The following is a 16,412-nucleotide window of genomic DNA, read 5'->3' as shown; positions in this document are numbered from 1 at the left end:
TGTTAGAAAAGTTTAAATAATTAAACAAAAAAAACAAAACAATAATTGTTTTTTTTTGGTAAATATGACATTCAGAAAAATATTGTCTGTTTTAAAATATTTTGTTCCTAGCAAATAATATTTTGCATATAATTTAATTTCAAAGATAAGATATAGCCGAAGTTCAATATACAAGTTAATAAAAGTATAATAGCTTTATTTTCCTGTCCATTTTGAACTGAAAACTTTATTTTTTTATCATTTTAATTTTATTTAGTTTAAATTTTGTAAAATGATTGTAGTTAAAGCATAATTTGCTGGTTGACAAAACAAAATTCTTGAACTTGATTGGATAATTTTAGTTGTCAGTTGTTTCAGATCACAATTAGCATTTCATGCTGCGTTTAAAAGCTACAAGTTCTAATAATCATTTTGGTATGGCTATTTTAACTTGATGCTGATTGCCAAAAAATTATGCATATATGTGTGTGTTTTTATTTATATACTATACAATTAAGATCCCACTGAATAGTATCCAGTCTGTCATGCTTTAGTTTGAAATAATATTCTTGGCAGTCTGTCACTCTTCAGTTTAAAACTGATCATTAAAGTTTTATTGATCTTATATTTTTAATTAAAATATAGTAGTTTACATTTTGTTAAATTGACACGTCTTATTTCAGAAGTGTTCAGATATCTCAATAAAACTTTATCGTCAATCACTAATAAGCTTGAAAAGGCATTTTAATCACTAAACGCATCAATTGATTAGACACATCTACAAAGTATCCTTTTTTTTTTGTTTGTCAGTTAATTTTAGAATTTTCTTCATTTACTGAAGAATTTTAAGCTAATAAATTAGAATCATTAATGAAAATTGATTTGAAAATTATTGATACTTATGCCTATTTATAATTTTTTTACTTTTAATGATTGTTTATTCACTTGTATTATTTGTGATCCTGAGTTTGACCTTAAAAGACATCCTGACGTGGGAAATGTGGAGTTGCCTATTAGTTACTAGGTTGATGCAAATAAAAAAGTTATTTGTTGACGTTACACTCCAATAGATCATAACTCCTTTCAAAATAAAAACCATTAGAATTGACAAATGTTTGCCAACAAGAAACAAGTTTATTTATCTCATTAGCATAGAAATCCAGAGTTCTGGAAGTGATGAAGTCATTGAAGGCCGATTCGGCATCATCTCGGCTTTTGAAGCATTTTTTGTGCAAGAAGAGATGCTTAAAAAATTATAATCAATATGCGAGAGGTCCGGTGAATATCGCAAATGAGGCAGTCTACTAGCCCAATTTGTTCAGCTTCTGTAGAGTTAGTTGAGCAACATGTGGGCAAGCGTTGTCATGGAGGAGAATTAGTCCCTTCATATTGATCAATGTCAGGCACATACGTTGGAGCTTCTGGTGCATTTCATCAATTTGTCTGCAATACTTCTCCGCTGTAATCGTTTCACCTGGATTCAAGAAGCTGAGATGGATGAGACTAACCGCAGACCACCAAACAGTCACCATAAACTTTTTTTTGGTACAATTTCGGCTTTGGGAAGTGTGGCAGAGTTTCTCCACAACTGTGCCGAATGTTGCCAGTTGTCGTAGAGGATCTACTTCTCATCACATGTCACAATCTGCTCAAGTAATGGATCGTTTTTGTTGCACAGAAGGAGAGTAGAAGACACCTCAAAACGATGATTTTTTTTTTACTATTGTTCAATTTATGCAGCTCCATTTATCCAACTTTTTTTACTTCCCTATTTGCTTTAAATGGCAAACGGCTGTTGAGTGGTCAACTTTAAGTTCAACAGCAACTTGTTGTTGGTTTTATGAGGATTGGCATCAATCAAGGCTTTCAAATGTTCGTTATCAACCGCAGTCAGCCAGCTGCGACAGTCTTCATCTTTGAGGCTCTTGTCACCATTGCAAAATTTCTTGAATCACTGTTGTGCCACACGTTCGTTAGTGGTTCCTAGGCCAAATATATCATTGATATCATGAGCTGTTTCGACAGTTTTTCAGCCTAGTTTGAACTGGAACAAGAAGATCGTGCAGATCAGTCAATCAGTTAGATTAGCTTGATAAAAAAAAAACCTACTCATACTGTTGCTTTAATGAATGAAATTAATATTCTCAATGAAGATAAATACTACTATTACTAATTATAGAGTTTAATTTAATATTTCCATGATGTTTTCCTATAAATAAGATTTTTCGTTCATTTTTCTTACTAAATGCATTTAAGGATGTATCTGTTTTGATACTACACTTCATATTTTCTGTCTTAGGTCAGTAAAAGAGAAATCAACCCCTTTAAACTGAGACAAATTTAATTTTTGTCTCCATTCACATTGCCCCTTTTTAGAGAGCTAGATTTTCCTCACATTAAAAACTGTCTCTGCCCTCAAATGGAGGCAAAGTAAATTGGAACACATCTATATTAATTTTGTAGCCTTGTTTATTGATTACAATATTCAATTAATCTGATTTTGAGCAGTACTCATTTGAATTGATTCTTTGTTTCTTTGCATAATGAAAACATCTTTTAATCAACCCCATGAAGACTATCTTTTGATACAACTTACTAATTATTCATTTTGATGTTTGTTAGTTTCTTTCTAAAGGCTTATAAAATATCCATATTTAATCACTCTTCACAGAAACGTTTTCTTTTGTTTTTTTTTATTGAAATAATGTTGGTACTTGGCTCAACTTCGTTTGTTTCTGCTTCACGTGTGAAAATCATGCATGATTAACTGGTTTAACTTAATCGGTTGAAATACAAAGGTAGTTAAAAAAGTAAAAATATATATATATTTTTTTTTAACTCAAAAAGTTGAAGAGCTATGACGACAAGAGTGATACCATAAAAAAACGAGCACCCTTTTGTCCTCCAGAATTTATTTTTCTACATGGTCACCACCATTCTCAATGTACTTTTGCTAGGAATTCATCTTTGCTCCTGATGTACATTCATGATGGGTTGCTTTTTAGAGTCTTACATTGTCAATATCTACAACAGAGAGATGAAACATTCAGGTTATGAATATGAATGCATAAGTTCAGTCATCATAACAATTCAATTTGCAATCTCCTCATCCATTCGAGTGAAATAAAAAAATAGAAGGCATTACTTTTGGAATGCCCCTCATAATTTTCTTAGCATACTTTGTATGTTTAAGTGTCTGCCCTATTTGTTTGCAGCAATTTTTTATCCTTAAATTACATCTGGACCTAATTTAGGAGTGTAGAATCGCCTCTTAGTTGTTACTCCTACATCCATCCCAAACTAAAGAATTTGCTGCACACATCTCCGCCTTCATTCGGAAACGGACGATCATCTTGGTCACACAATCTCACAAGCGTTCGTCATCCTCAGATGTCCAGGTCAAACTGACGGACCCAACAACCCTGTCCTGGTTGAGCTCTTCTGGATAAGCATGCCACTAATGTTCTACCAGTAGCAAACTGACGACCACAAGCACATGTGAAGAGGGAATGTTTCCCCTCATTAACAGAACTGGTCAGTCGGTTGTTGAGAGGTAGCAGGGTTTTCGAGTTCAGAGGGACCCAGTTTACTAATCGGTACTTCCTAAAGAATTATTGCTGAAACCTCTCAGTGACTGATTAACCCACTGTGAGAGGCATTGACACCCACAGCATTCCATTTATGGCTTAATTAGAATCTGATCTAGTTATGACACTTTCCTCATATGCCTAACACCAAGTGGAATTTCCATAAACAAAGTTTCTTTCTAAAAAAAATCCCATTTGTGGAGCATATTATCAACGAACTGCTTCCTTGCATGGGCACTTTCAAATTCAATATCAACAAATACTTGTCATAAATTCAATTTCTTATGAAAATGGTTTTGTTCATTTCATGCATCACTTCTCAATTGATTCCAACTTATAATCCATCCATCTTAGTAACTCTTATCCTCAAGTGGCTTTTAACCTTGATAAATAGTAACTCATTAATAATTAAATAAAACAATCAAAATAAACACACACCATGAATAATTTGAGATTATTAAAGACTTGAAAACTTTTACCAAAATGACAAGATTAGGCATAAAATATCCTGAAAATGGATTATATGTTATACAATAAAACATAATTTGTCTACAAATAATATTTGTTTAAATTTTAGGAAAAAATAAAATATGTTTAAAATTATTATTTGGAATATAATGGAGCAGGTTCATTAAAGAAAAAATATTTTAAAGTTAGGAATAGAAAAATTTTGAACTAAAAAAAAAAGAAAAATGTTTATTTTAACATTTTAAAAAATATTTGATCGGTCAGAAAAATTGTCACCAGCATGGAGTAAATAAAACCATGTTATGACATTCATAACATTTTGCTACAAAAGGCAAACTTGAAAGTTGATATTTTCTGTTCTAGATATTTTTGGATAAATATATTATTTATATCAGTATTTGACATTTTAAGAATAAACAAATATATTTTAAGTTTCACATACATCCATGTGTTGAGGTGAACAAAAATTTGTGACTATAAAATTTAAAACAATTTTAAAAATAAATCAATTCAATGATTTTACAGAAATTAGATAAATTTAGAGTAGTTATTCAGAATAATTATTAATTAAATGTACTTATTATGAAACATCTTTATTTCATACCTAAAATGATAATGTTAGGATTATCTGGACCTTACTTTTCCATATTATACAAAGTATTCAAAATTTATGTCATGAAAATGTTGATAACTTAAAAACTATTTGATCAGGCTCAAATTTTGTATGGTGGTTACTGTTATCAAATTTTGATTAATCGAAAGTTGAAATTTTATCCAAATTTTGATCATGACCAAACTTTTTACAGTCATATAGATGTGGAACTTTATTGGCTAGAATATGGGCCAAGTTGCAAGTTTCCACAATAAACAGAACCAACGTTATCACCAAAAGTGTTACCTTTACATTTCCGTTGGCCTTGACTCTTGATCTAAATGTCTCCAAATTAAATCCTTTGTAAGTTAGACCATGACCAATATTTTAACCACGTTTGGTGAGAATTGGTCAAATGATGTGGAGACTATGCTGTACATAAGCACAATGACTAAGCAACATAACCCAATTGGCACAGTAATTAATATATAAATTAAGAAAGCATGATCACTTTCATTTGAATTGAAAATGAATATTTTATAATAGATTCTTGTAAAATATTTAGATAACTGAATTGTATTTGTAAACAAATTATTATAGATGAATTCACCTAGAATTTTACATTACAAATATAAATATATTAGCAATACCCAATGCAATGTTGTTATATCTCTATTTCATTGCTATCAAAATGAACTACTACTGTATTCTCCTGCATAGAAGCTTTACGATTTTCTACAATCTTTAGAAACTACAAATATTTAATTTTTTATTTATTTTTTTTTTGTTTATCTTTTGTCCAATAAAACAATGTATTGAAAATATCACCTATTTTTTTAATAGCGAAATTTAATAACATGTATAGTTTAAAAGATTATTCTTAAAATTACACACTTGCTTGAAAGTTGTTAAAATAAAATAATCACTTGGAAGGAAATTAGAACAGTTCTTAATTTAATTTCACAAGAAAGATACAGTTTTGGGCTTACCTGTTTGTTATTTGTAGAAATAAAGCATTGAATATTACCAAAAATACAATAAATGTTTGTATTTAATGAACTGCAAAATTTTTATTATCATATATCGTATACTATTAAGATTCATTAGTATATAAGGGTAGGGTTCGGAAATACTTATTGTCTAATGTTTTCAATATTAAAATACATAAATAATATAAAATTAATCATTAGGAACAATTTTAGCTTACTTCTACAAAAGTGATTGATCAGAGACTGATGACAGGATGATTTTCATGAAGATTAGGGTCAATTTATAATAAAAATTATGAGGAACTTAAAACCTGATAATTGAAGGATTTGAACAAATAATTTTCAGATTAAAACATTTTGTTGAAAGATTTACTCTTCAATTTTTTAATTTTTTTTTAAACCCAGTTAAAAAATCAACTAAGGTAGAATATTTTATGATAAAGTTAGTTTCTCCTTCCCCTAATTAAAAAAACAAAATCTGAAAAATCAGGAGAAAGAAAAAAATGGAGTGGTATAGTAATTTAATTGTAAATGCTATTTACCAGTAAACCAAACACTAATCCAACGTTGTCTTTATCATAATATAAAAATACTGATAGAAAAATGATAGTATTATTATTGAGGAAATGTTTGAAACAGGATGCATATAAGCAAACTGTGACATTTATAAAAGGTTAGTAGTCTTAAAGTGTAAGTGAAAAGCATTTTTAGGAGAGGATAAGATTCAGGGCATTGCTTGAATATATTGGATGAAGCAAAATTGCCTACATTTATCAGCATTTCATCTGTTTTAATATTTAGTGATTTTCATTAATAAATCTCTTAGAAATTATTGCTTAGAATTTTTTATTACTTCCATGTGTAATTCTTAATTTTAATAGGTAGGATAGTTTCAGAATGCTTTTTAAGTTAGCAAGGAATACTTTTCAGAGATATACATTTAAAAGTCATAGATTGAGTGTGCTATGGAATCCTAGTCCAATCCGTTGTTTCGATACAAGAGGTGAAGTATCTTAAGCACAAGGTTCCTCGGTGGAGTCCGTTATCTTCCAAAAGATAAGAAACTGAAGAATTAATTTTCTTTCCATGTAGCTGTTCACACTGCGGGAGCAGCAAGCAAAGTCGAGACATTCGAGTGGCAGCACTGAAGATGGCAAACTCCTTAAGGGAACCTCCTCGGAGGGTACGCAAGATGGTGATGGTAAAGACCTTCATCCTAAGGTATGTTATTGATATTGAAGCTTGCTTTTCTTATAACCTGGAACAACTCTAATAACGCTGCCGATGGTAGATAAGGATGTAAAGAAATATTAACAAAATTATTAACATTTGAAAACTTAGTTATTGATGAAGGGGGTGATGGTAAGGAAAGGTATTACGGTTCTTTTTTTTTTTTTTTTTCCTGGTTTGAACTAGTGAAATGTCTTTTTCTAGGAAAGTTCTGACATTGCTTTTTTATACTTAAAGATTTTTTTTTAAGAAAAAAAATCTTATAGTTATTTTTTTTTTTAATTTTATTTTTTTCTTCTACCTGTTCCCTAATTTTATGAAAATGATTTCTAGAGCTTTAATACAAAGTTCTTAGTGACTTAAATATTTAAAACCCAATTGTCAGAGCTTTGGTAGAAATTATTTTTAATTTTTCTTAAGAATTAAAAAAAAAAAAAAATTCTCTCTGGCGGTCTATTGACGACCCCCCCTCCCCTCCCACGCCTATTTTCCCTTTTTATTTATTTATTTTTCTTTCTTTTTTTTTTTTTTAACTCTGCTTGTGTATTTTGTGTGCTTTTCTGCATTGGTTGCTTTTTTTTTCTCTGAACACTAATTGGTTTTGTGAAGTGTACAGAGTGATAGTGAAGTGTAACTGTGTGTTTATGTCACCTGTTTAACATCGAATGCCTCCATCATGTTTACTAAACCTTCTAATATGTTATAATGCTGTTGTGAAATGGACTTAATTTAAATGAAGGAGATTATTAACAAAAAAGATTTATTATTATTATAACTTTTATATTAAATCGTTTTCAAATCAAAAAAAAAAACATTTTTTACTAATCATTTAATCTTGCTTTTAGCTTAAAACCTCCATAAATATCTTTAACATTTCTTTTTAATTATATGAACTTCTAGATTCTAATTTACTAGAGTGGTATGTCAACCGTGTCCTGCTTGTTACTGCTTTTTTATTTTCCGCCTGTTTACTAATGTTTGTTTGCTAAAAATAATTCCTTTTAAAAGCACTTTAATCCTTCTCTTATATTGGAAAGATGTCATTTTTCTGAATAATCTTAAGATATTTTTATGAATTTATATGTGTGTGACCTGACAAATGCATAACCTTTCTGTTATTTTTTTTGCTAATCCTTTTATCTTTATTCAAATTTGCATTTTTTCCTTTTAGATTGTTATAGAAAAAATGTTATTCAATGTCTTTTGAGTAAACTTTCTTTTTCTCATTTATCTGAGAGGGAAAAAAAAATTTTTTTTTATATATAATGAAGAAAAATGTTTCTTGCCAATACATGGAAAACAAAACTTATATTTCTGAATTTTTGAGATGAGGATTGTTTATTTGGATTATTTGGATTCTTCCGACTACTGAAGAAGGTTGGAGGTTACATCAACCGAAACGTAAAAATGACATTCAAGATAAGAACAGTAGTCCAAAGAAACCAAATAATACAGAAACACATATTTATATTTTATAAATATTTTTTCTTTCAACTTTTATCAAATGTTAACCCAAAGTTGCCTATTTCAAAAAAGTAATACAGTTGCTTACCATTTTCAACCAATCAGATGTAATATGCATGCATTTTATTTTTAAAATATAAAGATTTTCTATCACCCTCTTGTATTAAAAATAAATAAAGTTAGAAAATAATACAGGATGTTTGGGATAGATTTAAACCTTTTTGGAAAGGAAAGAAAAAATATTATTTCTTGACTAATAATTGGCATATTCTCAAACAAAATCCCAAGTGAATTTTTTTGAGTTTTGCCAAATATAGCTCACTCGAAGAAGTCATTTTGAGCATATATCAGGTTTTCTAAATGGACCTTCTCTTCGAGCATGCAACCTTCAATGTGTTCTTTGAGAGATGCTTGAACACCTGTTTGATCATGGTGACAAGCTCATTCTTGCTATGGCAGACGGTATGGTTGATGTCTTTCTCAGTTGCGCTCCACACATAATTGCAATCAGATGAGCTGAGGTACCAGATGTTGAGACTAGTTAAATTGTAAGAGTTCTCAGACAGCCAGATTTTCTTTGAGATATGACCTGAAACTGAGACCTGCTACTACATGTATGGTCATCCTGCAGCCATTCTCTCCACCCAGTGTTTGACAATAGTGGGCAGCAACTCAATATAGTCATCTGAATTACCTCCCCAAGGTGTGGGGGCTGCATAATGTGAACTTTGCTAGAAACGCATTCACAATCACAGTTTGAAAGAACTTTGTCTTCATAAGATGTGGAATTTCCTCCAGACTGCAGGCTAGTCACCTGTTATTTAGTACATTGTGCAACTGGTCCTGAAAAGAATCAAAGCATCCTTGGCTCTACTGCTGGTTGACCATGTTGGGAAATTTTTGATTTTTGGGCTGGGAGTCTTAGTGGTATGTAATTAGCCCTTGTGGCTCTTGAATGGGGTGCTTTTTTGCTCATATGTACTACTCTGGTGCCCTATCTCTTTATGCATTGTCTTTGCCTAGATCTTACTGTAACTTCTTTTGCAATGTCTTGACAAATTTTGTTGTGCAGATGATACACCTGCTATGATCCTTCTTATTAACCACTGCTTCCACATCTGTCACGATTTTTCAACTTGTATCTGAGCCTTCAAAGTATTCAAGAAGCAGATGAGATTTCTAAATTCAGCATGAATCAATATTATGCAGATAATTTTCTTCCAATATTGTGATGATTGCCAGTTGTCCATGGTTTCTGACTCTCAAGCCTACCGATAATGCGTAGAAACAGCTATCCATTGTATTTTACCATTATTAAATACTTCAAATGATTTTGAATGAATAGAATATAAAAAATGAAATTTATCCTTAACATCCTATAAGGATGACCTTATGAAAGGTTACTGAAATGCCAGAAAATATTGCAAGATTTTCTTTGAAATCTCTTGATGGATTGCTATTATGTTACTTGGTATTAATTTTAAGGTTACATATTTCAAAATCTAGTCTATAAAATTCTGAGTATATCTTTATAATTTCAATATTAGTTCAACCTTTTAACTAACCAATAAGTTAAGTAGAGTAGAATTTAGGTTATCTACTCTTTGCTACTACTTAATAAAATCATATTTTGTTTTTTGTTGGTTTTTTTTTTTATTATAAAAATTTGTATTATTTCTTCTTTTAAGATATTTTGAATAACAAGGTTTGTTTTTTGTTTTAATTTTATAAATCTTGCAGAGGTTATCCAATGGATCCATAGACCCTGATTCTGATATCAACCGTGTGATAGAACTTCAAGAAACCGTTGAGAAGCAAAATTCAGAACTAACTTCGACTAGAACAAATATATTAGAACTCACAAACAAATGTACAGAATTTGAAGAATCATTAACATCTACTCAAAAAGATTTAATAAAATCTCAAGAACAATTAGTTAAACTACAAAGAGATCTGAGAGAGGTAAGTTTCTAACTTTTTTGTACGTGTCAAAATAAACTATTGTCCATTTTGTTTATTAATAAATTAATTTCTTTTTTTTTTTATATAAGCATTTCCTTTCAGATTTGTAATAGTATAATAACTTTGCTTTTAAAAGTTTATATATATAGATATATTGAAATATAACTTTCAGAAATGTATCAAGTCTACTAGGCAAGATGTTTTGATGTTGCAAAACCCCAAACCTTTTTAAACCTTGTTATAACATCATTTATGATTCAGCTTGGTACATTCATATCTTTGAAACTTAAAAAAGAAAAAAAAATGATATTTAACTATTATCTACTCTTAAACATACAATTTTTTATATCGGAATCTAGTATTCAACTTTTCATTTATCATCATTATTACTATGTTTAATCTAGGCTTGGGGCAATCTATATTTGAGCAATATTGTACCAACATTCCAGAGAACGCTTGCTCTTTTTAACTACGGATAAAACTTTTGCAAGTAAAGTTTTCTTTGACTATCTTTGGTATTATCTGCTAATTCTTTTTCTAGGCATTATTCCTTGAATTTTCCAATATTTGAATATAATGTCCAATTAAGCTGAAGCTGAGTTACTGTTGTTTTAGATCTCTCTTGCATTATGTACTAGAGAAACTCATCATTTCTATAAATATAAGAAGACACATGCTAATAAAAGCAAACAAAAAAAAAAATATATATATATATATATCTATTGCCTAAGTTTTCTGTTAAATTTATTTTTGGTGTGATTTAACCATCATAAAGAGCATCTGTCTTGATTTACATGTAGCAGGACCTTCAATATGTAGTAAAAGATTTAGAGTATATATCAATAAGATCCCATCTGTCATGTGACCGTAATGTCCTAATATTTTTATATTCTGAAACCCCCATGACTGCATAAAATTTTGGCTCATTGCATTTTTTTTTATGAAGAACTTCTTCCTTTTATTTAAAGCATCTTTAGTGAGGTGCATATGGTATATTTTTTATTTGCTATATTTATCTGTGGTCACAAAGGCACATCTAAAATATCAAAATCTTTGGATCATTATTGAGTTGTGATTATCTTTTTAAAAGACAACAACTTAACAACTTAATAATGAAAAAGATTGTGATAATTTTTATTTAGGGTATGTTTTATTGTGTATCTATGTCCTCTCGATTCATTTTCCTTCAGTTAAAGTTCTCAGAAATCAAGGGTCCCCCTTCCTAGGGACTAACACTGGATTTCTATATGAGATACATAGATATTCGAATATTCTATTAAAGTTGTTTAACTATCAAACACTGAGTTACTAAAGAACTTGAGGATATAATTTTCCTCTCCTTAATTAACCATTTTAGTATATTATAGTATATTTTTCTTTTTGGTCTCTTTATCTTACTGGATTCCAAGACAAGAATTCATCTAGTCTGATGGAGTATCCAACTTTGTGTTATTACTTGCGGTAGCACCATTCCTCGTAAAAGCTAGTATAGGTTAGCAATACTGAGGAGATCTTATTTTGGTCGTGAATATTATGATTTTGAATATTTGGTTAGGGTTTACTTATAGGGAAATGTATCCTTCTGCTAGGTTGTACTGAAAAACCCCTGTATGGGGAGACCTTAGACCATCAAGGATAGTGTCTAGTAAGCATTCAAGTTTCTCTATATGTATGTGTATATATTTGCATTTCCTCCCTTTTCATAAAGCTAAACTAAATGTAGCCCACATTTTAACTTCAGATGACTAGCAACTGCGTTCTAAAATTCATAATGAGCAAGCCTTGTACATACAGATATGTAAACATACACATATTTTAAAAATTTAATGTTGTGTAGTATAACTATGGTTTAGATTTCATTAAAATCAAAGGTAAAATAAATTTTAAGAGTGCTATTAGGAATGTCTTTATAAATATGATTCCTTTAAAACAGTCTCTATAAGTAGATCATTCCTATAAAATTTCAAATTATGTCTATGTTTAGTGAACAGACAATTTTCATCTTTTTTATATATATAGATAAAATGGTTCATTATTCGCTATGAAATGAACAGAACATAACAAAAAAGCAAGGGATCAAACACAATTATGATAAAATTGTGAGATTAAAAGATTCAATGCCAATAAAAACTCACTCACTTTTAACAAATAAATGGTTAGAAAATATTGTTAGAAAATGTATAATGAAAAAAAAATCAACACTTTAAATTGCCTCCTGTTATTATTATTTTTTTTTAAATTCTATTTTTAGTCTGTGGCGCAAAAAGAAGATCAGGAAGAAAGAATTGCTACATTAGAAAAACGGTATATAAATGCTCAAAGAGAGTCTACATCTTTACATGATTTGAATGATAAATTGGAAACAGAACTTGCCTTGAAAGAATCTCAATTAAAGGATGTAAGTAGGATCTCTTTAGTTTTATATAGAAAAAAATGTTGATAATATTCTATAAATTAGATTATAGATTTTTTTTATTATACTTGTAAATTTTATTCTTTATCAAGATATTTGAACAGCTATTCTCTGCTTTATTATTTTTACTACTTTTTTATTATTACAACTATTTATTATTACAGCTATGAAGATGAGAATAACAGTCCACAAATAAATAAATATGCTATTTTTCTAGCAACAGAGTAATCCAAAAGATTTATGTTATCGTAACAATTAAGAATTTATATTTATCATAAATATCTATTTTGACTGCATGCTGTCTCCATACCAAAGTTTTCATTTTATTCATAAATAGTATATTTTAATGTTAATATTTCATTCTTTAGTTTGGAGGAAATTATTATTAGAAAAAATATTTTTATTTAATGAGTATTTCTCTGCTATCCAGCAGCCCAAATTTCTGCAAATCATGGATTTTTTTTTTTTTTTTTTTTTGTATGGAATAATTATTTTGTTGAATTTTCTATTTGCAGAGTGAAGAAAAAATAAGAATTGTTCAAGAAAAGTTGGAATTAGCTGAACAAAAACTGCAGCAATCTCTACGTAAAGCAGAAGCTCTTCCTAGTGTAGAAGCAGAGTTAGCGCAACGTATGGAAGCTCTAAGTCAGGTAAATTTATAGAATTTTCAATTTTTGGTCTGTTGACAAATTCAATTCTTAATATCTGTTTGAAAGAAAATATTTAAAAGGGTTAATAAAATATTTCTAAATCTCCTATATAATAAAATGACTGCAGAAATTTCCCTCTGGACCAAAGTATCGTAGGTTTGCAACAACAGATGCCACATACAAATTGAATACATTTAGGCTAATAGCCACTATCCTATGTAGCTTTCGAACACCATTTTAGACACATTCAGTCGTGATAATTAAATGCTACATTGCATCCTACGAGCAACACGATCACAATCACAACATCTCTAGAGGAAGGAGCACCTATATTTCTCTCTAAATATTTAGTACTACCACTGCTACCAGTTGTTACCGGAGATGAATTCTACATGTTCTACAGAATCTGTGAATACACCAACCGTAACTGGCTAATAGATACATAGACCTTACATAATCTTTCATATTTCTGATTCATAAATAATAAAGGCTCCCTTGCCAAGTATGATTAACCAAACTCTGAAAATTCTAATATTCTGAAATGAAGTTCTACACTTTATAAACGAACACTTACTAACATTAAAATATGGCGTCACTAACAGACATATTATTGTGCCCAACGTCAAGTTCATTTATTGCATAGGTCATTTCAGGTATGTAAGATTAATTACAAGAGAGAGAAAATCATTACATGAACGCTAAATAACCTGTTTGCTTGCTTTCTTATACAAAGTTTAAAACATGCTATTCACTATAAGAATCTCCTTCGTCGTCGTCAAAACATCTACAAAATTACAGTTTCTTGAGTTATTTTTTCCATTAAGCACACTATGTGTATATTGGTGGTGTTTCAAACCATCGCATTTCATATATAGTTATATATTGAAGAGTTTAGCTCCCAAATATTTGCGTCTTTTATATTAAGATTTCTCCTAAAAAATCAAACAAAGACTAGTAACAAAATACGGAAGTGTATTTGTTAATTATTTTCTCTTTTCTATGCAATTTGACATTTTATATGTTTCCCGGTATTATGATACTTAATACCGCATGTATAATTGTCGCCAAAAAAACGTTATGCTTTCAGATGGCCAGCCAAACAACACATGTGCGCGTGTTGTTTGACTTGTGACAAGACTATTTGTTGGCGACAATTTTACATGTGTTATTCGTTTACAGATTACCAGAAAACCTTGCCAAATTAGGATGAATGTGAAAGGCGGTGAAAAACAACTAATTTAAGATTTTTGAACCTTAAAAATTACCTTCATTAATGCTATATAAAGAATATGACTATAATGAGGATGTAAACTCATTAAATTGAAGGGGTTCTCTCTCAAACAGTTGCGTTTTTTTTTTTTTTTTTTTTTAAATTATTATGCTGAAAAAGAAACAAATACGTAAGTTTATTGAACAAAATAAAACAAACTTATATTTTGCCAACCATCTTATTTCTGCAACATATTTCTTTTTATAATATTCTGTAATTTTTTTTTTTTTTTTTTTTTAAATTATTATATAAAAGACGCTATTATTTGTAATATTTATTTAACCACTTCAATATATAAATATATATGAAAAGCATCGGTACTTTGCCAGTGCCTTTTATTTTGATGGGTCTAAGTAACTCCCACTAACAACTGTAGTTTATTTTTTTAAATTTTTTTTACAGTGGGGAGGGGGGGGGCATACTTCCAGCGGGCAACGCTGGTACACAGGTCCTGCTAGTATTATATATATATATATATATATATATATATATATATATATATATATATATATATATATATAGTCTTTGAAGTTTTTAACATTTGAAACCATACAAAAAATTACTTTTTATCATTCGTTAAAAAAAAAAAAAAAAAAACATCTAGTCAGTAAGTCATTTAATCACGTGCAATCACTGCATCAACTCTCTCGAATTTACTATAATACCAATTTTTTTTTTTTTTTTAATTATTTTTCAAGGGATCATTAGTTGTTTACCATGAAACACTGTTTCGGGGATTTAAAAACAAAACAGTATATTACATCGTGGCTCCCCAGCAGTGTTGATCAAACACCACCACCCTTAATCTTAGGAAGAAGACATGTTACAAAAATTTGATCCAATTTCCTATTCTTAATTGCAATTACTAACCTTTTCATAGTATAAAAATGAATTTCTTACCTGTGCGATTCATCAATTTCCACATTTAAAATAGATACATTTTTTAATTTATCAGTCTTGTATTTATAAGATTTGGATTAATCCATTTAACTACTTATCACCCCCACTATAATTAGTAGTTTGTATATTTACATTCTTATTTATTTAAAATTAGATATATAAAGGTTAAAAATATTTTATTTTTACATATATACATTTTTTTTTTTTTTTATCTATAAATTTATTATATGTAATTATAAATACATTTTATACATTGCTAATATAGTTTTGGATTTCCTTTATTAATATAGTCTGGTTTATCTTAAACGATTCAAAAGCATCAGGATGGATATATATATATATATATATATATATATATATATATATATATATATATATATATATATAATCTTTTCTACTAGATAGAATAATGAAACTAATATCTAGTTTTCTTCGTTTTAAAGGTAGAAGTCACTGTTTGGTACTACATATTAACAATTTTAAAATTATTTTAATTATTTTTTGAGCATTATGATCTATTTAAAAAATTTTTATTCAATTATTCATTTAAAATTTAACAGCCATTTTTTAATTATCTTTAAACCTGACGTAAACTTTCTCTGAAATTTCTGCCACAACTGATATTCAACTTCAAATTTTTATCTATGTCACATGTAACTAATTAGCTAAAGCTCCTCATACAAAATCACAACTGACTCAAAAATCATTAAATATCAATCACACCTAATGACCCAAATCAACATGTAAATTATATCTATACTTAGCATTTTTCAATCTAATGTATTTTATCATGAATTAGTCTGATTTATTGCAACATTTTAAAAATTTTTATTTTCTCAGGCTGAACAACAGCATGGAAATGCCCAGGAGAAGTTAATGAATTTAGAGCAAGACCTGACAGATCAAAC

The 16,412-nt window shown here is 29.1% G+C and overlaps 1 protein-coding gene across 8 annotated transcripts in view; it reads left to right on the top strand.

Annotated features, from left to right (window-relative positions):
• The window catches only part of LOC145293185 (liprin-alpha-1-like), a 227,278-nt gene that overhangs the window by 110,377 nt on the left and 100,489 nt on the right, over positions 1-16,412 (top strand). For 5 of the 8 annotated variants that reach the window (XR_013869680.1, XM_080139676.1, XM_080139674.1 and 2 more), the window contains exons 5-9: positions 6,708-6,836; positions 10,050-10,271; positions 12,523-12,669; positions 13,200-13,334; positions 16,345-16,412. The exon at positions 16,345-16,412 is cut by the window's right edge and continues 16 nt beyond it. Coding sequence is in view for 7 of the 8 variants with exons in the window: in XM_080139676.1 (XP_079995802.1) it covers positions 6,708-6,836; positions 10,050-10,271; positions 12,523-12,669; positions 13,200-13,334; positions 16,345-16,412 (701 nt within the window). In the remaining variant the exon portion in view is untranslated. The remainder of the gene's footprint in view (positions 1-6,707; positions 6,837-10,049; positions 10,272-12,522; positions 12,670-13,199; positions 13,335-16,344) is intronic. The other 3 variants (XM_080139675.1, XM_080139672.1, XM_080139677.1) reach the window with 1 other exon arrangement.

Source organism: Euprymna scolopes, chromosome 14 (genome assembly GCF_053919585.1).
Source record: "Euprymna scolopes isolate OS-2025 chromosome 14, ASM5391958v1, whole genome shotgun sequence".
NCBI lineage: Eukaryota > Metazoa > Mollusca > Cephalopoda > Sepiida > Sepiolidae > Euprymna > Euprymna scolopes.
This window is presented reverse-complemented; position numbering and strand designations above follow the sequence as displayed.